The sequence below is a fragment of the Bos indicus x Bos taurus genome, chromosome 20 (assembly GCF_003369695.1).
Source record: "Bos indicus x Bos taurus breed Angus x Brahman F1 hybrid chromosome 20, Bos_hybrid_MaternalHap_v2.0, whole genome shotgun sequence".
Classification (NCBI taxonomy): domain Eukaryota; kingdom Metazoa; phylum Chordata; class Mammalia; order Artiodactyla; family Bovidae; genus Bos; species Bos indicus x Bos taurus.
The window spans coordinates 5,472,656-5,497,377 of NC_040095.1; the positions used below are offsets into that span (position 1 = coordinate 5,472,656).

The 24,722-nt window shown below is 39.2% G+C and overlaps 1 protein-coding gene and 1 pseudogene across 4 annotated transcripts in view; one reads left to right on the top strand and one right to left on the bottom strand.

Annotated features, from left to right (window-relative positions):
- Positions 1-1,302: 1,302 nt before the first annotated feature.
- CPEB4 (cytoplasmic polyadenylation element binding protein 4) overlaps positions 1,303-24,722 on the top strand; it is a 72,495-nt gene continuing 49,075 nt past the window's right edge. For 3 of the 4 annotated variants that reach the window (XM_027520492.1, XM_027520493.1, XM_027520495.1), the window contains exon 1: positions 1,337-3,897. In XM_027520492.1, coding sequence (XP_027376293.1) covers positions 2,773-3,897 — 1,125 coding nt within the window. In that variant the 5' untranslated portion in view covers positions 1,337-2,772. Of the gene's footprint in view, positions 3,898-24,722 lie in introns of all 4 variants that reach the window. The other variant, XM_027520496.1, reaches the window with a different exon arrangement.
- Positions 23,185-24,716, bottom strand: LOC113879203 (annotated as a pseudogene).

A 24,722-nucleotide genomic window follows, 5' to 3' on the forward strand; every position in this document is an offset into this window, starting at 1 on the left:
TGTACAAATATGAACAAGACAAGGAACCCTTGAGTAGCAAAGGAATAACCTAAATGATGAAAGTTTGAGAGACATTAGCCCCAAACCAAATGGCAGACCTGAAAAGAGGATTCAGGAAAGATATCATTCTGGTTGGTTTGTTCACTCTTTTTTTCCAGCATCCATTCGCTAATGATTCCTATCTATCAATACAAGGTCCTCTCCTCAAAGAGCCCACAGGTGACCACAGGTCCAGGAGACATAAGTTACCATTACAAAGAGGGTGACAAGCATGAGAAATATACTGGGCCATGGATATTCATTCAAGAGGAATTTCAGAAGACAGAGTTGGTAGCTTTTGAACCGATTCCTAAAACTAAATAAGAGTTTACCTGGTGGAGGAGAGAGGAAACGGAAGGTAAAAAGGACCTGAGATTATATTTGGAGGAGCTTGGTGTGGGACGTTTGGAGGAGATGAGATGTTAAGATATACTGCCCCCAGAGTGCAAAACCCTTGAATATCAGGATAAAAAGTTTGGTCTTTTTCAAGGAGGTAGTGGGCAGTCGTAGAGAGAGCAGAACAGGTGAGGATCCTGGTTAAGATTCTTCGTTTCGGAAATGTCCCCCTAATAAGCGGGTAGGGTACATTAGAGCGGATAGGGACAAGGAGGGCTCGGCCACGGACGCCGACAGGAGCTGTATTTTTGTGCCTGAAACACTGCACCGGACGGGAGCCTAAACCAAGCAGGAGTGGGGGTGGGGGGATGGAAGGTGAAGGGAGAGTCCCGTTTAAGATCCATTTTCAGGACAAGCACATACGCAATTCTAGACACCTTACAGCAGCTAGTAAAACCCGCCTCCTCTTCCAGATCCCTCTGGGGCGGAGCTCGAGCCAAAGCAAGAGATGCCTGGGGAACCACGTTTACTCTGGGCAGTCCTCCTGTTCATCCGCGGTTTCATGGGTAGCCACTCCGATCTCCTACTCCTGGACTCTTTTTCACAGTACTAGGGAAATCCGTTCTCTTCCGCGCGTCCCTGTACGCTCCACCTGCAGAGCGCGGTTAAGCGAAATAAACAGCGCAGTAGTCCTTTGCCCACACTAAAGATGGCGACTCGCTGGGCTCCCTCTGGGTAGTAGAGCGAGTTCCAGGCTCCAGGCCTCACTGGGCGAGGCGCAGACGGAAGGGGCGTCTCTCGACGTAACTTTTCGACCTTCCTGGGAGGGGACATGGGTTGTGGGCGTGGCCTTATCTGAATTCTAGCAGCTTATTGGCCTTTAGGCAGGTGGGCGGGGTGTCTGCCCTAACCCACCCCTCCCTTTTCGAACCGGAAGTGTCTCTCGGTCTTTCCAGCTGGTTGTCATTTCACTCGGCTAGGTCCTGAGGAGAAGGACTCAGCCGCGGCTGCTGGACCCGGGCACCGGGAGGCGGCGGCGGCGGCAGCAGCAGCAGCAGCGGCGGCGGCGGCGGCGGCGACAGCAGAAGAGGAAGAGGAGGAAGAAGGAGAGAAGAAGAAGAGCCAGGCGGAGTTCGCAGCTACGACAGCGGGGACTGCGGGACCGGGGTAAAGCGGCGGCGACGACGACGGCCCAGCAACCGTGAGGAGAAACAAAAGCCTTCTAAATTATAGTTTTAAAAAAAATCTGGGGGCAAAAAGAGAGAGAGCAAAGTAGGGAGGCCCTTCTCCTTTAGAACAACTAAGCTAGTGGGGTTTTCTTTTTTCCCCTCTCCCTCCCCCTCCCCGCACCCCCCACCCCCACCCCCTCCGCGGAGAATCGAACTGAGAGAACTGAACAAACCGCCCCTGGGTCCCATGAGGGAAAAAAACCCCGGAGCCGCAGAGAGGGGAAGAGGCCGAAACCGCAGGACCTTCCAGGTCGCCCCCTTGGTCCCCGCACCCCCGGGCCGCCAGCTCGTCCTCGTCGAGTGTCCCTAATCCATCCTGATCGCGACACCCCCACGAGGGAGAAACGGGTGTGTTTCCAAACCATTTCATGGGGGAGAGGAGGCCAGGGGGAGCCCAGGAACAGCGACCGCAGCAAGATCTGCACCCAGAGCTTCAGGAACAGCCCCAGAGGCCAAAACTGCACCCCGTGAAAGAGCAGAAACAGGATCAGGAAGAGCAGAAACCTCCCTGCAATCATCTTTCCATTAGTCAATGCTGATTTCCTCTCCGGCAACCAGGAATTTGCCCCCCACCCCAGATAACCTAATATAATCTATATATATAAATATATAATATATAATGTTCTTAAATTATTCCTGATTTTTTTTAACCAAGCTGCCAAGAAAAGAACCTATTCTCCTCATACCCTATTCTGATTTTTATGTGAGTGAATCTAAACTGCTGAAGAAGACCATATGTGATTGTTAAATTATATATATATATATATATATATTTTTACTCCTCGCAATGCTTATTCTTCTACATCCATAGATGCTTGAGAAGCTGTGTTTTTGTCATTCATGTACGTTTTCCTTTGGAAAAAGAAAGCGCCTATTTTACTAACCAAAGACTTGATTTTTACCCTCTTCGTTTTTATTCCCTTCTAGAAATAAGCCTAGTTGGATTCATGTCAGTGTTTTAAGGTTTTTTTTTTAGTTTTTTTTTTTTTTTTTCTTTCAGAGACCAGAATTCCAAATCTGAACTATTTAGGGTGATAAGCTGCATCTTTGAGCTAGGTAAAAATAAGACGTTTCAAACAAGCAACTTACATTTGGAGTAGAGGATACAAAGGCTTGAGATACTAGTTTGTTGTTTTTTATCTTAAGATTCTGAGCCTAAAAATAATAAATGGGGGATTACGGGTTTGGAGTGCTAGTGCAAAGCAATACTGGGAATAAATCTGCTTTTCCAGTCAGATTCCATCCACATCTGCAGCCTCCACACCATCACCAAAATGCCACCCCCAGCCCTGCTGCTTTTATAAATAATAACACAGCTGCCAATGGCAGCAGTGCCGGGTCAGCTTGGCTCTTTCCTGCTCCGGCTACCCATAACATTCAGGATGAGATCTTGGGATCAGAAAAAGCAAAAAGTCAGCAACAGGAACCGCAAGACCCTTTGGAAAAGCAGCAGCTCTCCCCCAGTCCAGGTCAGGAAGCTGGAATACTGCCTGAAACTGAGAAGGCTAAATCTGAAGAAAATCAAGGGGACAATTCTTCAGAAAATGGCAACGGGAAGGAGAAAATAAGAATCGAATCACCAGTGTTGACAGGGTTTGATTATCAAGAAGCCACGGGGCTAGGTACTTCGACCCAACCCTTGACATCAAGCGCATCGTCTCTCACTGGTTTCAGTAACTGGTCAGCAGCGATAGCGCCTTCCTCCTCTACAATCATCAATGAAGATGCAAGTTTCTTTCACCAGGGAGGGGTCCCGGCTGCTTCGGCTAATAACGGTGCTCTGTTGTTTCAAAATTTCCCCCATCATGTCAGCCCTGGCTTCGGAGGCAGCTTCTCTCCTCAGATTGGGCCTCTCTCACAGCACCACCCTCATCACCCTCATTTCCAACATCATCACAGCCAGCATCAGCAGCAAAGGAGGTCTCCTGCCAGTCCCCATCCCCCACCTTTCACACATAGAAATGCTGCTTTTAACCAGCTGCCTCATTTGGCGAATAATCTTAACAAGCCCCCTTCTCCGTGGAGCAGCTACCAGAGTCCCTCTCCTACACCGTCTTCTTCCTGGAGCCCAGGAGGTGGAGGATACGGTGGCTGGGGAGGTTCCCAAGGCCGAGATCACCGTAGGGGGCTGAATGGAGGCATAACGCCCCTGAACTCCATCTCGCCTTTGAAGAAAAATTTTGCAAGCAATCATATTCAGCTCCAGAAGTATGCTCGCCCCAGCTCTGCCTTTGCTCCTAAATCCTGGATGGAAGATAGCTTGAACAGGGCTGACAACATTTTTCCTTTTCCGGTAAGATTATGTTCCATTAATAGATTAAGGTGAAATAAGGAAACGGCATGGTGTAATATCTATGTAACTAAGAGAGTTTGAATTGTCTGTATTCATATCAGAGCTCTTAGAAAAAGAGTTCATTGTCAAGACATTATTTTGGCAGGAGAGCAGTGTAATTTGGAACAAAATATTCAGCTGTTCTTTTTTTGTAATTTTCTAATTGTTATCTTTCCATAGATAACCATATAAATTAGCATAATTGTGAATACCAGGTAGCTAGTGATGTCATGATTATTAACTGCAGTACCTTTCTAGCCTGACAAGAAAATCGTGGTAGGTTTTTCCCTACTTATTTAAGTGAGAATAAATAATATAGATATAAATATATTTCATTATGGAAACTGATTAGCATTTTCTGCCCATATGCATAACTATATACCCTCCCAAATTTGTTTTTCACTACTGATTTGCTGAAAACCAACTACTGAAATATAGTTTTCTCTCTGGTCATATTTTAAACTTGAAACCTCTCTGAACCATGCAGTCTGAACAGTTTGCAATTATCAATTTGGAAATTCCTATTAAACCTTTTTGCAAATTCTGGCTTGCCTTGTGTCAGTAAGGACTGCTAGAGAAATGATGTAAATATTTTCTCGATCCCCAATTATTTTTGAATACTATGAAACTGTTGGTCTCTGAGTGACTCTTATGATGCCTTTTCACCCATTTGTTTATTTCCCAGTGTTAACACTAGGGTTGTAGATAATTAAACCATTCCTAAAAATAGGTCCAGACAAAGATTACTTGTCTTTTTTGCCACCAGTGTATTCTTATTCTCCAACAGTCACATTGTTTGATGTTTTTGAATTAATGAGCAGCCAGTCTAGTTGATAGATATAAAGGGAATTTCAGAGTTAATTGAGCATCAGATGCCCTACTAAATTTGTTTTTTTTTGGGGGGTATGATCATTTATAAGTGTTTAGGAAATTTATATGGGTTATAAGCTAACATTGAATCAGTCCTCACAGTGAACCCCACAAGGTAAGTTTTATTATTACCCCCATTTTAGAGATGAGAAAATGGAGCATCAGCAAGATATAATAACTTGCCCTAGAGCACACAGCTGATATACAAACTCTAGGCTAAAAAGCAAAGATTAAAACATACTGTGCTATATCTAAAAAGTTATTTGAGAGATCTTTCTGCAAAGGCTAAAACAGATTTCAAAATAGTGATACTGTATCCAGACATGATGTCAGCACAAGTGGAATTATCTGTTTTAATTAATAATTTGCTCAGAGGGAGGGAAATTTGCTAAGAGAACCCTGTGTCATTCCCAGGAATTAAATATCCATTCTCTAAGGATTCGGGTATAATAGTTAGGATGTATCAAAATGTTTGGTGAAACCTGGTTTTGAATTTTTTTTTAATATTTTTTTTGCCCAGGTTGAAAAAAGATGTTGGCTTTTGTTTTTAGAAAGGGTTTTTACTCAAACTGAAGAGAGCAATTTTCATGCTTTAGTGATCAGGTAAAAGGCTGTTTAATACATTGGCAATTCCATGAAGTCTGTTTTTAAAAAGTTGGTTTTGATAGTCTTTTGAACATAAATTTAAGGGAAGTTTAATGCAAAGGTAACTTTTGCAAATTATTCGTATATTCCAAATTAAAAAAAATCCAAGATGGCATTCTCGACATTTTAACTGGGTTAAGATTAGCTCACAATTGCAAATACTTTTCTTTTTTATTTTGCTACTAATCAAGTGACAGAATGGATTTATGTGACTGCATAGTTTGTTTTCCATTCTCAGTTTACTGACTTTTGATAAAGATTTGATTTGGGAAATTAATTTCAAAGTGACTAAATTATATGTATATGCACATTATTAATATTTTTATGGGGCTGATGAGATGTGTTTAACATGTGAAATTTTTTCAGTCAGATGATTTCTTAAGAGATGAAGCTGATGTATGAAATAATAATGTAGTAGACAAAGATTGATACTAAAAGATATTGTTAGAAACCAGCTCTTCTCTTAGAATTGTTGTCTGTTATGCTGAGGGTGGAAAAAAGGAAGAGTCAATATACCTGGTTCAAATATGGTAGGATTAGAAACTAAGTTGTAGATTTCTGTTTACCATCCCCACCATTTTTAGGAGAATGTGTGTATTTGTGTGTGTGAGAGAAGAGGGGAGAGAGAGGTTGGAAGGTGGGGAGCTGAGAGAATGGTGATTTGAAAGTCACAATAAATATAAGTGATATGAAAAAATTCTTTATGAAAAAAATTCCTAATTGAGTTTTGAAAATATAAGAAATTAGTAAACTGAGTACCTTGGTGCTTACTTAAATGAATGCAGAGGTGTGTATGTGTGTGTGTTTAAAGAATTATTCTTTAGAAAAAATTTTTGGCCAAAAAAAATGCCATTTTGAGTTGATACGATTACTTGGTTAAATTTGATATGAAAACATTTGAAGGAATGTTTATTTGACTGGGAGCTCAGACACCTAGTTTGCGGTCTTTGCCCTATCAAAGTCATAGCATCTGGGGGCCTCAATTTCTTCATAAAATTGGAGTGGGGGATGACCTAGGTGATTTCTAAGTTCCTTATGATCCTAAAGCAAGCTACTGTGAAATTTAAATTGCTGCAATCACAGTCCATACTTTTTTCTAAACACTGCTATCTTATTTAACTTTATTAACTTAAACTATTAATTTTAGGAAAGATGTTTTAGACATTAGTAATTCAATTTCAGTCGCTATTGAAAAGAATTCCTTATTTATTATAGAGAGATCTTAAAATTTACCGCAGAAATTACAGGATAGAATTTACATGGTTATATTATAATATTGGTATTCAAAGTCTAGCATTGAATTATTATATAAAAAGGAAATAATTTACCTGAAATGTAACTAATACTGGGCAGTGTTTATTTTAGTTTGAAATGAATCAGAATGGTTTTTACATTTGTTTAATACAGGTTTGAGCACATACAGTGAATTAAAATTCATTATGACATTTTAAATTAATTTTTTGGGGGCCAGTCTTAATCTTCTCTTTTATCCATGTTTATGAAACCAGGAGCAAAGATTGAAAATATTGAATTATCTTCTAAATAAGTGATATGACAGGCATATCCTAGCATTTTCTTCGTATTAGTATATGTGCTGCTGAAGCGAGTTAAAGTTCTCATTACGTGAATTCAGATAACGTGCCTCAAATCCAGTTTTCAGATAACTAATGTATATTTAATAATTGCATGCTTATGATAATGTTTTTACATGTATTAATTCATTTCACTCAATAATCCTATGAAATAAATATTATTGTTATTATTACTATTCACACATGAGATTAGGCTTTTAACCATTATACTACAGTATCTTTTCACATAGACATGATGCAGATGAGGAGTTGGGGGGTGGGGGTAAGAAATGCCTACCAGAAGCATGTAGGTAAGAAGAGAATTTTTACAGTGAATAATTGATATCTGATGATCAAAAGCTAATTATAAAGTTTTGAAAGTGGAAAGTAGTAGAATATATTTGTCAACTTCAAAATATTAAACTTAGAGAATAGTCCTCAAATCAGTGGTTTTTTTTTTTTGTTTTTAGTACATGCTAGATATCAGGCACTGAGCTAGGTGCTTTCACATTTGTTATCTCACTTCCTATATAGGATTTTTCAACCCTATGAGGTTTAATTTTATTGTCTTAATTTCAAAATGAAGAAACAAGGTCCATATCTTGTGAAAAGACATGATTTGAGCCTTACTTCAAGAGGAAAAGAATCCTACCTGTCCTACTGAACACATCGTGTAATCCTGATGTCCAAACCAAATAATGTATTGGGGCACCTGCCAATAATTATATTTGAATATAGCACGTTTTTGGAGGGGTGCCTAGATTTTCTGTCCTTACAGGAAGTAAATGAGAATTGTGTGCTATAGATTCTAGTATTCTCTTACATTCAGCTCAGTTACGCCCCCATCTCTGTTAGCTAAGAACCAAGAAGTAGGCCAAAAAAGAAAAAGAAAACAAAATGAAAGAGGGGAGACAAAATCTGTCGCAAAGATGATCTTAAAACTGGGTTGTTAGGGAAGCATTTTAGGATTTAGAGTCCATTTGCTTTGGTCACCATGGATTTGTTAAGTTGTCTTAACCAGGCAAAATAATTCATGTCACTTTAATAACTCTCCTTGTGTTGTCAGTTTATTGATCTACAAAATTCTACATGGCATCTTATATTTGAAAACAGAGTTACTGCATTGCTTTGTCCAAAAGTCATGGTGAATTATTAAAATTATCTAAAGTGCAACTTTATTACATTACATATTTTTCATGTAGTCCCAAGAGAGATCTTTGCATAGGAAACATTTTCTTTGACTTACTATATCTATTTATATTAGAAGAGGGGAAACTCATTATTTTTAAATGTAAAGCATGGGTTGGATGGTTCTGGCTCCAGCAGAATTGATATATTGGCGAAACTTTGGGAAAAATCTATCAGATGCAATTTTACTCCTTTTTGTAGAAAGGCTTTTAACTAGGTTTAATTGCTTTTATGATGAAATCAAAACTTGGGCAGGGTAGTTTTGAAAATTTTTATTTTCTGTTGTGTCTTCAGAAAAGCCATGGAATATCATCAACATACAGTTCAACATCTTTCAGGAAATGCCTCTTTATTTCAAGCCTAGTGAATGTGGTTGTGTTGCTAGTTGCAGTTGGAAAGATGCTGTTTATGAGTTTATGCTTTTGAGAGTAGTTTTTGTTGGTATTCATAAGAAAGAAATGGAAAAGTAGGCTTAAAGTTAACATATGCCTGTTTTGAATTTTGCAGTCTAAATTTATTTTCCGTATGACTTTTCTCTCTTGCTATAAGGAAAATAAGCTTGAAGTACCATTATCACATTTTTTTTCAGCACTACATTGTACTTTAGTTTTTGGTCCCAACATAGATAATATATATAAAATGCATTTCTCAGGGAGCTTGTAACATGAGCATTCATTTTCATTTTTCCTGACAGAAGTCATTTTATATTGTTCAAAGAAAATCGTTCTTACAGAAATTAAAGTGTATTTTTGCCATGATAAATTTATAGTAATGTATAATTTTTTAGAAGGCGTTTTTTTTTTCATGTTTCTCTGTTCTTTTTTTTTTTTAATTTTATTTTATTTTTAAACTTTACAATATTGTATTAATTTTGCCAAATATCGAAATGAATCCGCCCCAGGTATACCTGTGTTCCCCATCCCGAACCCTCCTCCCTCCTCCCTCCCCATACTCTCCCTCTGGGTCGTTCCAGTGCACCAGCCCCAAGCATCCAGTATTGTGCATCGAACCTGGACTGGCGACTCGTTTCATACATGATATTATACATGTTTCAATGCCATTCTCCCAAATCTCCCCACCCTCTCCTCTCCCACAGAGTCCATAAGACTGATCTATACATCAGAAGGTGTTTATAATATTATAATACTTTATAATATTAGAAGGAGTTCCACTTTCAAGTTTTTAGAAAATTCTTAGTATATGGAAATATATAGGTATAGATCCTATTTTTAATCAGTTTTTGAAACTGACACTTGGATAATTACCGAGAAAGGCCATTGTGTGAGGCCAAAAATACAGTATACTGAAGCACAGGTTCTGGATCCAAACAGACTTAAATTTGACTCTGATCTCTATTTAGCTTGACCTTGAACAAGTCACTTAAATTTGGGAAGACAGTACCTCATCAAATATTAGTACCTATAAGTGAAGGGTTATTGTGAGGTACTTTATGTGGCCATATTAAGTAGCTTAGATTTTTTTGTTTAATTTAAAATTAAAATCTCTAATATTGAGTACAATCTTGAAATTAAAGTAATTACAAAAAGCTTTGGTATCTGTGATAGATTTTTGAGCAGTTCTTAATGTTGTATCTTATCATATATTCTACACTTCTCAGAATATGTCTTTTTTCTTTTTGGCCATTCCACCTGGCATGCAAGAACTTTGTTCCCTGACCAGGGATCGAACCATACCTCCTACAAGGGAAGGGAAGAGTCCTAACTACTAAACTGTCAGGAAATTTCATCAGAATACTCCTTTTAAATAAGCTAGATGCAACCCAGGACAGATAAAACATTTAGCAGAATTATCAGTTTCCTTGAAGAGTTTAAATTGTTTATATACCTAAACTTTTATTAGCAATAGCAGTCTGCATTTTTCAGTAGTCTAAAAGATTTTGCCTATTTTTAAGAAATTTACAACATTTGATTATTTCTGTATACATTAGAGGATACTGTACTTTGATGGGGTTGGTTAAGAGACAGGAAAGGTATCATAGATTTAAATTAGATATGTTTTAACTTTTATCCTGGAATTAAGTTTTTTTTTTTAAATATATATTTTAATTAATTTGTATAATGGGCTTCCCTGGTGGCTCAGCTGGTGAAGAATCTGCCTGCAATGTGGGAGACCTGGATTTGATCCCTGGGTTGGGAAAATATCCTGGAGGAGGGAAAGGCTATCCACTTCAGTATTCTGGCCTGGAGAATTCCATGGAGTGTATAGCCCATGGGGTCACAAAAGTGTCGGATGCAACTGAGCAAATATAACACATTTATTGAGAACTTTCTATGTTATGAGCTAGGCACAGGACTGGATATCTAATAAAAATGGTTTTGATTTGATTTGTAATTATTTCTGATCTGTTCTAATCTTTTAGTTCAATCAGTTCAATCCCCCAGTCATGTCCAACTCTTTGCAACCCCATGAACTGCAGCATGCCAGGCCTCCCTGTCCATCACCAACTCCTGGAGTTCACCCAAACTCATGTCCATTGAGTCGGTGATGCCATCCAACCATCTCATCCTCTATTGATCCCTTCTCTTCCCGCCTTCAATCTTTCCCAGCATCAGGGTCTTTTCCAATGAGTCAGTTCTTTGCATCAGGTGGCCAAAGTATTGGGAGTTTCAGCTTCAGCATCAGTCCTTCCAGTGAACACCCAGGACTGATCTCCTTTAGGATGATCTTTGCTAAGTCGCTTCAGTCATGTCCAACTCTTTGCTACCCCATAGACGGCAGCCCACCAGGCTTTCCCGTCCCGGGGATTCTCCAGGCAAGAACACTGGAGTGGATTGCCATTTCCTTCTCCAATGCATGAAAGTGAAAAGTGAAAGTGAAGTCACTCAGCCGTGTCCGACTCTAGCGACCCCATGGACTGCAGCCTACCAGGCTCCTCTATCCATGGGATTTTCTAGGCAAGAGTACTGGAATGATACTGAACCTGCTTTTTTTCTCATTATAAAAATATTAACAACTAGCCCAATAGTTATATTTCATCTTAATCCATGGGTTGTTTAAACTTTAAGGAAAACTAACAGGTTAAGCTTTAGGTATAACAGAAAAAATGTATAAATGGCATTTTAAAATATTTTATTGATGGTTACATTTATAAATATACACATACACATGTGCTTTTTTAAAATTCTGTGATAAAATGGTACCACAAAAGGCAAACTTTAACCTGTGAGTCACAGAATTCAGGTCTCATTATATGTCAAGGACCACCTACAGGTCCTCTCATGTTTGTAAACTGAATTTTTAAAGTCTTAAGCTAAACACATATTTTTCATATTGTAGAATATTTAGATTGGGTAGTTACTGTTTGCTGAATAGTTGCCAGGTATATCCCCATCAGGCTTTCCTGGTGGCTTAGTCGGTAAAGAAACCGTTACCTGCGATGCAGAAGACCGTTTGACCCCTGGGTCGGGAGATCCCCTGGAGGAGGGCGTGGCAACCCACTCCAGTATTCTTGCCTGGAGAATCCCATGGACAGAGAAACCTGGCGGGCTGCAGTCCGTGGGGTTGCAAAGAGTCGGACATGACTGAATGACTAACACACACACGTATCCCAATCGTTGTTTTCTTGCAGATCTGTAATGAGTTATAGTTAATCCCTCAGTATTATACATTTTAAAGCCATGTTTATATTTAAATATTATGCAGCATGTGCTGTGCTGTGCTTAGTCGCTCTGTTGTGTCCAACTCTTTGTGACCCTATGGATTGTAGGCTGCCAGGCTCCTCTGTCCATGGGAGTTCTCCAGACAACAATACTGGAATGGGTTGCTGTGCCCTCCTCAAGGGGATCTTCCCAACCCATGGATTCAACCCAGGTCTCCCGCGTTGCAGATGGATTCTTTACTGTCTGAGCCACCAGGGTAGCCCCATTATACAACATACTTTTAATAATAGATCTTCCAGATGTTTTCAAGGAATGCATCTGCTGCTGGTCAGTAAAATAGTTGCTGTAGCCTTACTGTCTATCAGATCAGATCAGTCGCTCAGTCGTGTCTGACTGTTTGCAACCCCATGAATCGCAGCACACCAGGCCTCCCTGTCCATCACCAACTCCCGGAATTCACTCAGACTCACATCCATCGAGTCAGTGATGCCATCCAGCCATCTCATCCTCTGTTGTCCCCTTCTCCTCCTGCCTGCAATGCCTCCCAGCATCAGAGTCTTTTCCAATGAGTCAACTCTTCGCATGAGGTGGCCAAAGTACTGGAGTTTCAGCTTTAGCATCATTCCTTCCAGAGAAATCCCAGGGCTGATCTCCTTTAGAATGGACTGGTTGGATCTCCTTGCAGTCCAAGGGACTCTCAAGTCTTCTCCAACACCACAGTTCAAACGCATCAATTCTTCGGCACTCAGCCTTCTTCACAGTCCAACTCTCACATCCATACATGACCACAGGAAAAACCATAGCCTCGACTAGACGGACCTTTGTTGGCAAAGTAATGTCTCTGCTTTTGAATATGCTATCTAGGTTGGTCATAACTTTCTTTCCAAGGAGTAAGTGTCTTTTAATTTCATGGCTGCAGTCACCATCTGCAGCAGAAAAATAAAGTCTGACACTGTTTCCACTGTTTTCCCATCTATTTCCCATGAAGTGATGGGACCGGATGCCATGATCTTCGTTTTCTGAATGTCGAGCTTTAAGCCAAGTTTTTCACTCTCCACTTTCACTTTCATCAAAAGGCTTTTGAGTTCCTCTTCACTTTCTGCCATAAGGGTGGTGTCATCTGCATATCTGAGGTTATTGATATTTCTCCCGGCAATCTTGATTCCAGCTTGTGCTTCTTCCAGTCCAGCGTTTCTCATATTGTACTCTGCATAGAAGTTAAATAAACAGGATGAAAATATACAGCCTTGACGTACTTCTTTCCCTATTTGGAACCATTCTGTTGTTCCATGTCCAGTTCTAACTGTTGCTTCCTGACCTGCATACAAATTTCTCAAGAGGCAGGTCAGGTGGTCTGGTATTCCCATGTCTTTCAGAATTTTCCACAGTTTATTGTGATCCACACAGTCAAAGGCTTTGGCATAGTCAATAAAGCAGAAGTAGATGTTTTTCTGGAAATTTCTTGCTTTTTCCATGATCCAGCAGATGTTGGCAATTTGATCTCTGGTTCCTCTTCCTTTTCTAAAACCAGCTTGAACATCAGGAAGTTCATGGTTCACATATTGCTGAAGCCTGGCTTGGAGAATTTTGAGCATTACTTTACTAGCGTGTGAGATGAGTGCAAACTGTCTATAAGAACTTTAAAAAGAACCAAATAAAAAAAGTTGATGTAAGAACATTGCTACTCAGAAAAAGCTATTAATTATTGTATGGAAGTCAGATCTGAGTTTCAACTATGGCTGTGCCACTTGCTAGCTGTGTGACCTAAGGTAAGCTACTCAGCTTTCCTAATCCTTCATTTTCTCATTTCTTTGTCTTGTCTTTTAGAAATAAGATGAAGTATTTCTAATATTTGGCTTCCAAAAGATTCTGCTGGTATAAGAGAGAAGGTCATCAACTAGAAATATTAATTCAAAAGTTGGAAATTGCACACATTCAAAATGTGAAAACTGTTGTTTAACTGTTGTGTGGTAATATGTGCTTAACTTTAAAGAAGAATTGTATAAGCTGAACTATAATTTTGTTTAGTAAACTCAGTGCACTAGGGAATCAGCCCAGATGGTGCTCTCATTTTCTTGAACACTGCTGGAAAATTTGGTGACCAACTGGTTTTTTTGTTTGTTTCTTCTTTGGGTAAAGTCTCTCCCCTGACCCCCAAGTCTTTTAAATTTCTTACTATGGAAAAATTTAAACATATTCGATAATAGAATATATAGCAAAATCCCATATACATGTCACCTGGCTTCCAACAATGATCAGCTCCTTGACAGTCCTCTTTCATCTATCTTCCTAACCCTCTCTTCCTGCTTTCATGTTATTTTGAAACATTTCCTAGGTACTGTATCATTTCATCTGTAAATGGTTTGGTATGTGTTTCTAAAAGATAGTCTTTTTTTCCCTCTTAAAAACACACAAATATATCTTCTAGTTGTTTTTTTAAAAAAAAGACAGTGAGAAACTGAGGCAAGGCCCATATTTTTGTTGTACCTGCCCAGCCTGTTTTACTGCCCAACCTGATGCTAATCTCTAAAAAAGCCACTATTGGCCACATCTCCCTTCTCAGACAAGAAGAGTGCTGGTGGTCACATGTCTGTCAAAGAAAAGGGAGAGAGATCCAACAAAACACTAGAATATCAGCTGATGACCAGACACTCAGGAGGAGATTGTCCAGTTTTCTCTACGCCATCTCAGCTTTCTCCTGGGTTTATATTTCTGTGAATTTGTGAGAAGCTTCTCCAAAAGGAGAGAGAACAGGAAGGACTCAGAGCTTTTGGGCTATATTTTTGTTTCTTTTTAAGGGGAATTTAAAGGTTTGTGATCTTTTCCAGGCCTTTGGACTGCATCACACTTTTTCATCTCTTTGTTTTTCAACCCACAAATGTTTTATGCCTTCTATGGACCGTATGGTGGGAGTGCATGACCAAGGTAGACACTCTCCTCCTCATGAACTGAGGTGTCGGTGACATCTTGCTTTGTGCCTGAATATTGAGAAGTGCCGCCTTCTCAGGAGACACTGGAGAGCTAAGGATCTGAGGGTGGTAGCTATGAGAGCCCAGAGGCTGACAGTGGGTACAGGCTGCCTTTTGATGTTATGGTCAAGGCTCATGGAAGAGAGAAATGTTATGGATTGTGTGGGTTACAGGATACAAACCTCACTTTAGGAATAAAGATTGTGTATTTGGGTGACCATTCTCTCTGATGACTCCGGACCCTGATCACACCCAGCAGATACATAGCAGAGGAATGCTGATTGCCAGTAAGCAGCCAAAGATAGAGGAATGGCCTGAGTTTTAATAGAACTTACTCACTTTCCTGAATTAATGATCTCTTGCCCCAAATAGTATATTAAGTAGGAAAGATCCCCCCCCCCCTTTTTTGTTTCTCTATGAAAATGAGCCATAGGAAGTAGCACGGAACAGCTGAATTATTAAGATACAAACAATACCTAATTTAATATGTTGGTTTGGGGCTCTTCTGCTATTGCACTGGAGAGAGAAGGAGCAGAGGGAATGTTTATTGAGTGGATCTCCTAACTGGTGGGTATTGTGCATGATCTATTATGGACTTTATTTCATTTCTCCTCAACCCAGTTTTTATAAGGGAGATGTGTGAAGTAAGGGAGATCCTTATTTCACTGATGAAATCAAGGTTCAGAGATATGATGTCAAGACCATTTGTCTAGTAAGTGGTGATTTAAACACAAGTCTTAGAATAGATTTTAGTTATTTTCGTCTGCCAGGTAAAGTGGAAATGAACAAATGGTTAACAAGAAGAAGGGGTCTATTGATTTAGGAACTGACTAATCAAGTCTAGAATGCCAAGTTGTTTTTTTAATATAGTCAAGTGGTGACAAGAAATATTTATCACTTTAAGGATTTCTAATACTGAACATGAATGTGGTTTATTTAGTGAAGGTGGAATAAAAGCAAATTTTCTCAAGGGCTTTCTGGAGAGATCTGATTCATCAGTTCACATGGGAGAAAATGGAGCTATTGATTCAATCAGGGTAATATACTAAAGACATTGATCCGTTTTGTTATAGTTTATTATTCTATTAGGAAACACTTGGTAGCCTAAGATCTGTAAGACTGTTTGCCTCATTATAAAGTGTTCATAATGAGAAAACACTGACTGAAGAGGGACCCTGCTAAGAAATATGAGATGCTAGTAACTGTAGTTTTTTCCTACTTGAGATAATTACTTCTTTCACTTTAACCTCTGACACTTGTTCTATGCATTCAGACCCTGTATACAAGTGAAGGATATCATAGGTTGTGACAAAGTTCATTTAATAACGGACCACTTTTCTGAGCTTCTGCTATGAAGTAGACTCCACCACTTACTTGGTGACTTTGAGTGTAAGTAGTTAACATCTCATAGCTTCATGAGAAGCCTAAAATGGGGGCGATAATTGTACCCACTTTACATGATGGTTGTGAGGAACTAGTGTACAGAAATCATGCATCTTTTATCTGAGACACAGAGCCAGAAGAGATGTTAGCCATTTTAATAATGATGGTGGCAATGATGAGGAACTTACTTTGCCCTGCACAGTTGCCGCAGTCTGTGGCTTTGGGGATGAGTGGAGCTCACAGTCCAGGGAAGGAGGGAGTGGGTAGTCATCATAGACTTTGTTCATAAATATGGGCTGTCAGTGTGCTTGGCAGATATGGGAAAAGGGGACTTGTGTTTGCATAGGGATGGAAGGGTCATCTGACAGTGGAATCTTGAAAGTTGACTATATTGTCAACTTTTGATGTCTGTGGCCTTAAATATTTAATCCAAGAAAATATTTACGTTTTGGCAAATTTTGGATTAAAACTGTCATAGTTGCCTTTGATTAATTATGGGCTCTCCTGGCATCTCAAATTTCGTATTTTTTTTGGCAGCTGTTATACTGGCACAGACTTTGCCTTTCAGACCAAAATGTTTTCCTTTCCCTTCTTCACCAGGGAGAAACTTCGAGAGTAAGCCAGAAAGAGAAACTTCCATAAGCTAGTACAGATACATAGCAATCTGAGAATGATGCTCATAGTCATGTATGTCTTTATAGGAAGACAGTGAGTAAAGGGTGTAGCTGAATTTTGGCTCTGGTTCTTAAGAATGTCAGTTCACTTCAATTGCTCAGTTGTGTCTGACTCTTTGCGACCCCATGGACTGTAGCATGCCGGGCCTCCCTATCCATCACCAACTCCTGGAGTTTACTCAAACTCATGTCCATTGAGTCGGTGATGCCATCCAACCATCTCATCCTCTGTCGTCCCCTTCTCCTCTTGCCTTCAGTCTTTCTCAGCATCAGGGTCTTTTCCAGTGAGTCAGTTCTTCGAATCAGGTGGCCGAAGTATTGGAATTTCAGCTTCAGCATCAGTCCTTCCAATGAATGTTCAGGATTTATTTCCTTTAGGATGGATTGGTTGGATCTCCTTGTAGTCCAAGGGACTCGTGCTTTAGTCAGGTCTAGTAATGCTAAAACATACTAACTCAAGTATGACAAGACAAGAACCAGTAATGGAGTGGTTATAGTGGTGGTTCTGTTGAAATTGAACTGAATTGTAATTTTTTGCCAATTTATGCATCTTAGAGCTTGGAAGAGAGGACTTTGTTTTTGATTTTGAGAGCAAAACCTTTCTCTTCATAAGTAAACTGTAAAATAGTTGATATTTAAGCTGGACTGCATCATAATTGTTAAACAGGATGTAAGCTATAGCTTACATCCCAAAGTATCTAATGAAATTAACCTGTGGAATGGAATTGCTTAACTCAGTAGTTCTCAAAGCGTGGTCCCCATCTTCACTTGGAAATTTAGTAGAAATGTGAATTCTTGGACCTACTGAGACCTACTGAATGAAAAACTTTGGGTGTTGCCTCAGTAGGCTGTGTTTCAATAGGACCTCCAAATGATTTTGAAATACTCTTAAATATGAGAAACACTGGCTTTCATTGTTCATCTGGATATATTTTTTGAAGTCTACGAAATAGTAATTTTGGTTTGTGGCACAATTGCAGTCAGGTTGTTCATCCTGGTAGTAATAGACCCACAGGTTCATGTGCTTCTTGTGGCTACTTCTGGGAAGTTACAAAAAGCCATGTCATCAGTTACTTGCTGATGTAAATCTTCCTATTTTGCTGTGGCAGTCAGGATTATTCAGATGTATATTAAAAGGACAGATCTTGCTCTTTTAAATGCTAATTTGTTTTGTCAGAAGGTTATTTTTATCAACTTTGATTTTCATAGTGGCTTTTGTGGTTTTTCCTTTAGAAATTGCCCTGTGAAGTAGAGATGACATAAATTGAAACCAACCAGTTGCGATGCAACTCAATGTATTAAATACAACAACTCAGGTTACCAAAAAAAAGAGGAAAAAAAAGATCTCTGCATTGTAATCAAGTTTGCTTTGCTGAGCCTTGAAAATAATTGGTGGTCTTTTATTTTCATTCGTGGTTGTTAAGCTCACATTTCTAAAGTCAGGCTGGTGGTTCAAATTCTGCATTCTCTGCTTAACCTGACACTGATAAAGTTAGTTAATCATGCTAAGCTACGCCGTCTTATCTGTGAAACGGGATAATAACTGAACACTTACTGTATAGAATTTTTGTGAGGACTAAATGAGATTATGCATGTAAAGCATTCAGTTCAGTTCAGTCGCTCAGTCGTGTCCGACTCTTTGTGACTCCATGAATCACAGCATGCCAGGCCTCCCTGTCCATCACCAGCTCCTGGAGTTCACTCATACTGCATTAGATCTTGATAAATGTTACCTGATACTATTACTGTTACTACCATTTCTGCTTCTGTGGTTGGCTGTAGTTAACCTAGAGATGCAAGTTAGGTCTCTTAATTTGTGGACCACATCGATCTGTCATCTCAACAGGAAGAAGGAAGATAAGGCTTCTCTCTCTCTCATGTTTTTAGTGGCTCTGATATTATCCTATATTACCTATGTACATTTTGTTGTTTTTTTTTCATTTATTGAGTCATACTTGAGTGCCTCCTGTTTGCTAGGTACTAGCAATGGCACCCCACTCCAGTACTCTTGCCTGGAAAATCCCACAGACGGAGGAGCCTGGTAGGCTGCAGTCCATAGGATCGCTAAGAGTCGGACATGACTGAGCAACTTCACTTTCACTTTTCACTTTCATGCATTGGAGAAGGAAATGGCGACCCACTCCAGTGTTCTTGCCTGGAGAATCCCAGGGACGGGGGAGCTGGTGGGCTGCGTCTGTGGGGTCGCACAGAGTCGGACACGACTGAAGCAACTTAGCAGCAGCAGCAGCAGCCAGCATGTCCCTCACCCCAGGACCGTTAAGGCAGGCAGAGTGTCTCATTTATTCTAATACGTATCTTAATTAGTGTGGTCTTTTGACTGCCATGACCATTATTTTACCCAAGGTAGCGCCACCTGCTTTGGAGTGAAACTTGGGCTCTTGAATCCAGACTAAGCTGCTGAACTAAGCAGTAATCTATCTGTGCAGTAAACTGTGTTTTTCCCTGGTCTTAGTTTTTATCATTAAATTGAGAATTGTTGTTTAATTGCTCAGTTGTGTCCGACTCTTTTGTGACCCCATAGATTGTAGCCCCTCAGACTCCTGTCCATGGGATTCTCCAGGCAAGAATACTGAAGTGGGTTGCCATTTCCTTCTCCAAAATTGAGAATAATACAATCTAAATTATAAGGAGGTTTGAAGATTACTAATGACAGTATTTAAAAACTACCTAGAATATTGTCAGATACTTAGTAGATTCTCAATAAAGACTAGATCTGCTTTTCTCTGTGGGCTGCCAAGATAAACTGGCAGTGGTGGGTTGAAGCAAATAGAGTTGTCAGTGTTTTTGTTTTGTTTGAGCTTTTATTGGAAATCAGGACATTCCCCCTTTAACAAATTGTTTTTTTTTCTTTTTTGATAAAGCTTGTTATTTTGCATTATGTATAGCATAATGAAAACATAGTGACTGTCCTTTTAAGACTTACAAGAGTTCGTTTTCTTATTAATAAGGTTAATTAACTCCCACCTTTTTGTGGGCAAGAAGTTATAAACTTTCATCAGTCATCCTCGTTCACATCTTAGATTCCTGCCAAACTCATTATAATTTAAACTGCAAATCTTGAAAGAGCACAGACTGTTTTAGGATATGGGAAAGCTAAAATACAGATGTATTTTGTTGTTGGGAAAGGAACCTTAGAGGTTTAATTAGACTCTTTCCTATTTCAGATCAGGAATGAGGTCTAGAGGATGAAAGTGCTCAAGCTCACATGACATGTCACACTTCCTAATGTCTAATGCTCCGCGGATTTAGGCTGATGTTCATATTTTGGTCACCATCTCAAGTTAAATTAAGAAGAGCTATTACTTAACAGAATTTCTATTTTATAGTTAGTTTACTTTCTGGGAAATGAATTCTAGAAAATAAATAAATGATTATGATGTTTGGGTTAATTAGTAAGCCAAAAAGGCAAAATCAAAGGATGAAACATAGAAATCAGAACACTCTTGATTTGACACCCTGGTTTTTGGGCAGAAAAACCAGCATGGTTTGTCTGCTCTTATTTCTTGGGTTTATTTGTGTCTGTCCCCTTCCATCTACTTCTTAATGGCACAGATGTTTACACTTTAGTCCTTTTGGTAAAATTGGGTATTTAAAATAGAAAAAAATCAGTGAGAGAGTAATCAAAAATGATAAACTTTGGACCCTGCCTGAGAACAGAACATTTGCTTGGCAAAATATGTGGCTTGAATTACTATAGCATCATAAGAAACAAAGTGTTATATAAATGTAAAGTAGTTGTAATAATTATAATTTCAAATAAGATTGAATTGTGGGGAGAAGTACGTGTTAGACATATTAGGCAAGAATACTGGAATGGGTTGCCATTTTCTTCTCCAGGGGATCTTTACCACCCAGGGAATCGAACCCAGGCCTCCTGCATTGCAGGTAGATTGTTTACCCACTGACCTACAAAGAGAGCGAACATATTAGACCAGGGTTGGCAAAAATGTGGTACTTGTGCCAGTGGGACTTGTATCTTGCATTTACACATACGTGTCTTTTGAGACACTGTTTTCTTCTAAATCCATTCAGAGCCTGAAAATTCTTCTTAACACATTGCATCTGAGAGTCAGAGTTTGTATATTGGTGTTTATTTATCAGATTTATATTGTGACAAATGAAAACTAGTAAAAGTATAAAAAGGATAGAGAGGTTTTTGTTTTTTAATTCCACCAAGCACTACTGAAAATTTAGATATTCATTTTGGGTTTTAGTTTTAATGTACTCTACCAATCATAAGTCAGTGGTGGTTAGTTTAGCAAAAACCTTTATGTTTTAGACAATAGTCTGGAGAGTCCTGGGGCAAGGCGGTATGAAGTGGCTTTGCTGAATTCCACTACATTTGGAAACCTCTAGGTGAAAAGGATGCTTCTTTACTTACCAGAAGCAGCTGTCATAAAACAAACCAAACAAAAACACTGATTTTTTTTTTTACCAACTCATTCTCTTGGGTGCTTTTGTCATTCCGTGACTGGCAAAACGCAAGTCCTGAAAATTCACAGGCTGCTCACTACTGTAGTTGCATTAAAAAAACAGGCTGAGGTCTCCTCTTACATCTCCCCCATAGCCATCACAGTTTCATTTTGCTTACCTACCCCCCACCCCGCCCAGCTCTGAAAGGGGATTTAAAAAACAAACCTCAAGATAAGGAAATAGGAGAGAAAAAATGCTTTCAACACTTAATAAAAATTACTCAAAGAAACGCCTTCATTCATCAATTGAGGAAACGTGTGTGCTTCCTAAGCTGCCAGACCCTGTGTGAGGTACAGTGATACAGATACGTGGAACAAGGCTTTTCAGCCTGTTTCACATCATGGCATACATAGAAAATGAAAATACAGAAGCAGAAATCATCTGCCAGGGAGTTCCTGCCACACCAGGCCCTATGGACAGTCCTGTGTGTTGAGGAGATGAACATCTCAACATACCATCACCCTTTGGGAATTGTACACATGGGGAACATTTGATGTAAGACATACTTCCTACCCTTGGGAAACCCACAGTCAGAGGACATAGGCAAGTGAAGACTCTGAGCATTAGTGTCTCCAAGACTGGCTTTGTTGTGGAAATAGAGATAGTGGCTGGCCTGATTTTGAGTGTGGATTTTAGATTGTTGAAGGGAGGACAGATCCAGTGACTGCAGAATGAGATAGTGGAATTTGTTCTTAACTTCTTTCTCCAGTTATGCCTCAAATCCACTTGACTTCCAAAAGAATACGCATTAAAGTTTTGATTTAATTCAGTGCTTGAGATGAGGAAGGATAAAAACAGAAGAGTTTCTCCTTTTTGTGAACATTTACTCTTAGAAATTCTCATTCTGGCCACCTGTCCTCTTGCCTCTCTCTATTGACCATATTGAGAAGATGAGGACAATGAGGAAAGAATCAGGAGGAAAAGTGGGAAAGATATTCTGGAGGAGCCATACTAGTTTAGAGCAGAAGAACATGTTAAGACATCTACTCCCCTTCCCATCTTTATCCCATGCCGTCCTAGGGGAAAAAACCTGTAACATTCTCTACTTTAAATATAGATGATATCCCAATATAACTACCCTTGGACCCTTCAGGTTGTGGAACTTAAAAAAAAAAGTTTGTGTTCCACCCATAAGAGTGAACATTTTTGGATATCTGTTTGGTGGGTGGGGTCAGAAGGAGTGGTCCCTGTTTCAGGGAAGAAGAGTAAGAGTGCAGCTGCCGTCTGTGGGGTCGCACAGAGTCAGACATGACTGAAGCGACTTAGCAGCAGGGTGAGTAGTCTTAGGGAAGGACAGAGGAGAAATGTCAGAATGATCGAAAGATGGAGGACATACTCTATCAAACATAAAGTTCTGAGTTAGCTGAAATGTGGAAAATGAGAGCCCAGCAAGTCTGAAAGAAAAGGGGCGGGGGGTGGAGAAAATTAGGCAAATTCTTTTAAAAAGCCAAAGCTTTGAATTAAAAAGTAATGAGAGAAAAATATCATTGAAGAGAGAGTTCTGAAATCACGCTTCTGAAATTCCTTTGGAAGCCCCCTTTTCTTTCTTTCTTTATTTTTTTTTTGGTTTCTTCACTTTTATTTAGGTAACGTAATTTAATGCATACATTAAACTGTTAAAAAAAAATCAGTAAATGGAATCACACCAAGGAAAATCTGCATACTATTTCCACTAGAAAAATTTTATCTATATAAAATTTGGTCCCGTTTCTTCTCCTTTATCTCTGCCATTCAAATTTAAATGCTTTAATTTTATTCAAGCAAAAATCACATATCTGACATAATAAAATACTTCACGTCATTAAATTAATAGGGTTTAGTTGAATTAGGTGTGCTCATCTTTCCTATGTTATTTCTCTACTTTTATTCTTCTGAGTTAACTCAGTAAGGCATGTCTGTTTTCCCACATCCAGCAATACAAGTGTTATAGAAGTATAATTTGTAACATTAGTAACTAGATTCATCATTAATCTTCATGTTGTTTCCCTTATTATATGGTATTTCCATATTTCTAGATATTTCAATCTTACACTTTCCAACAAGGATTAAGCCATTAGTTTAAAAATACTATTAAATTTCCAGACTAAATAACACTTGGCCCACTTAGAGCGATGCTGTCGTGAGAGGTCCTTGCACAGCTATTGCTTCGGTCTCAACACAGCCTCCTTTGGGCAAAGCAGCAACCTGGTAAGCAGCTCTTGCAGGAAAACTACTCTGAAAATATAGTTTGTAGACATCGTTGACAGTACTGAAGTCATTTATGTCAGCCAGCAAAACAGTTGCTTTTACCACATTCGTGAAGTCATAGCCTGCTGCTTTCAGAATTTCACCTATGTTTGTAAGAGCCTGTTTAGCCTCTTCTGCCACCCCTCCTGGCACAAGCTGTACACTTGCAGGGTCCATGCCTAGCTGTGCTGAAATGTAAATGGTCCTGTCGACTAACACAGCCTGACTGTAGGGACCAGTGGCCGCGGGGGCTTTCGTGGTGCTGATTATCTTTCTGACCAAAGACAACATGGTTAACCCTTCCCCCTTGCTGCCCCTTGGAAACAACTACACAGAACTCGGTTCTCGCTCGCTCTTCACCTCCCCCTTTTCTTTAATAACCTTGCTGTGGTCTTTGTAAGTATATATTTATTCTCAAGGTGGGTCAGAAACAGGTATTACACTGCTTTCCCTTTAGTATTTAATTTGAAAATGTTTTCATTTCCTTTTCACTGTCGAGCTAAACTTTGGTTTTAATGATGTCTAATACCCTGAAGAATGCCGCAGCATCAGCATGGTTGTGTATTTTCAGATTCCTCACCCATTCATGAAGTCCATTTTGTTAAGCCAGGGTTGAGACCAGCAGTGTTCTCCATATCCTGTCTTCCTTTTATTCTAATGGCAGAAAAATCAAGACTACTTTGCTACTTAGTGGTCTTGTAGACATTTGATGACTATTTTCAGATCTTGGCTTATAAGTAAATATAGCTATTCTGAATAGAACATGTAGATGTCACCTTAACAGAATACTGCTGAAACAAGTTTGGGAAGCTTTGCCACATTACTGAAATCTTAAGTGACAGAAAAAGATTATGAATTCTGTTTTTATATATGTTTAATATTCTTAACCATATGGAAATTAGTTTTTGCTTTGTTTTTGAAAGTAATGCTTTTATTGAAAATTATTATTGGAAATCAAGTCAGTCTTTGCTGAGCCCTGGGTACTTGTGATTTTGATATTTTGCAAGTGTTAAAAATAAAATGTAGTAATAATGTGCCTTACATGGAGAGGGAAGAAAATTCCTGCTTTTTGATCTGTGTCTCATCAGATGCAGCTTATTATTTTCTTTTATAATTATATGCTATTTTAAAAGTGGTTTGTGGCTG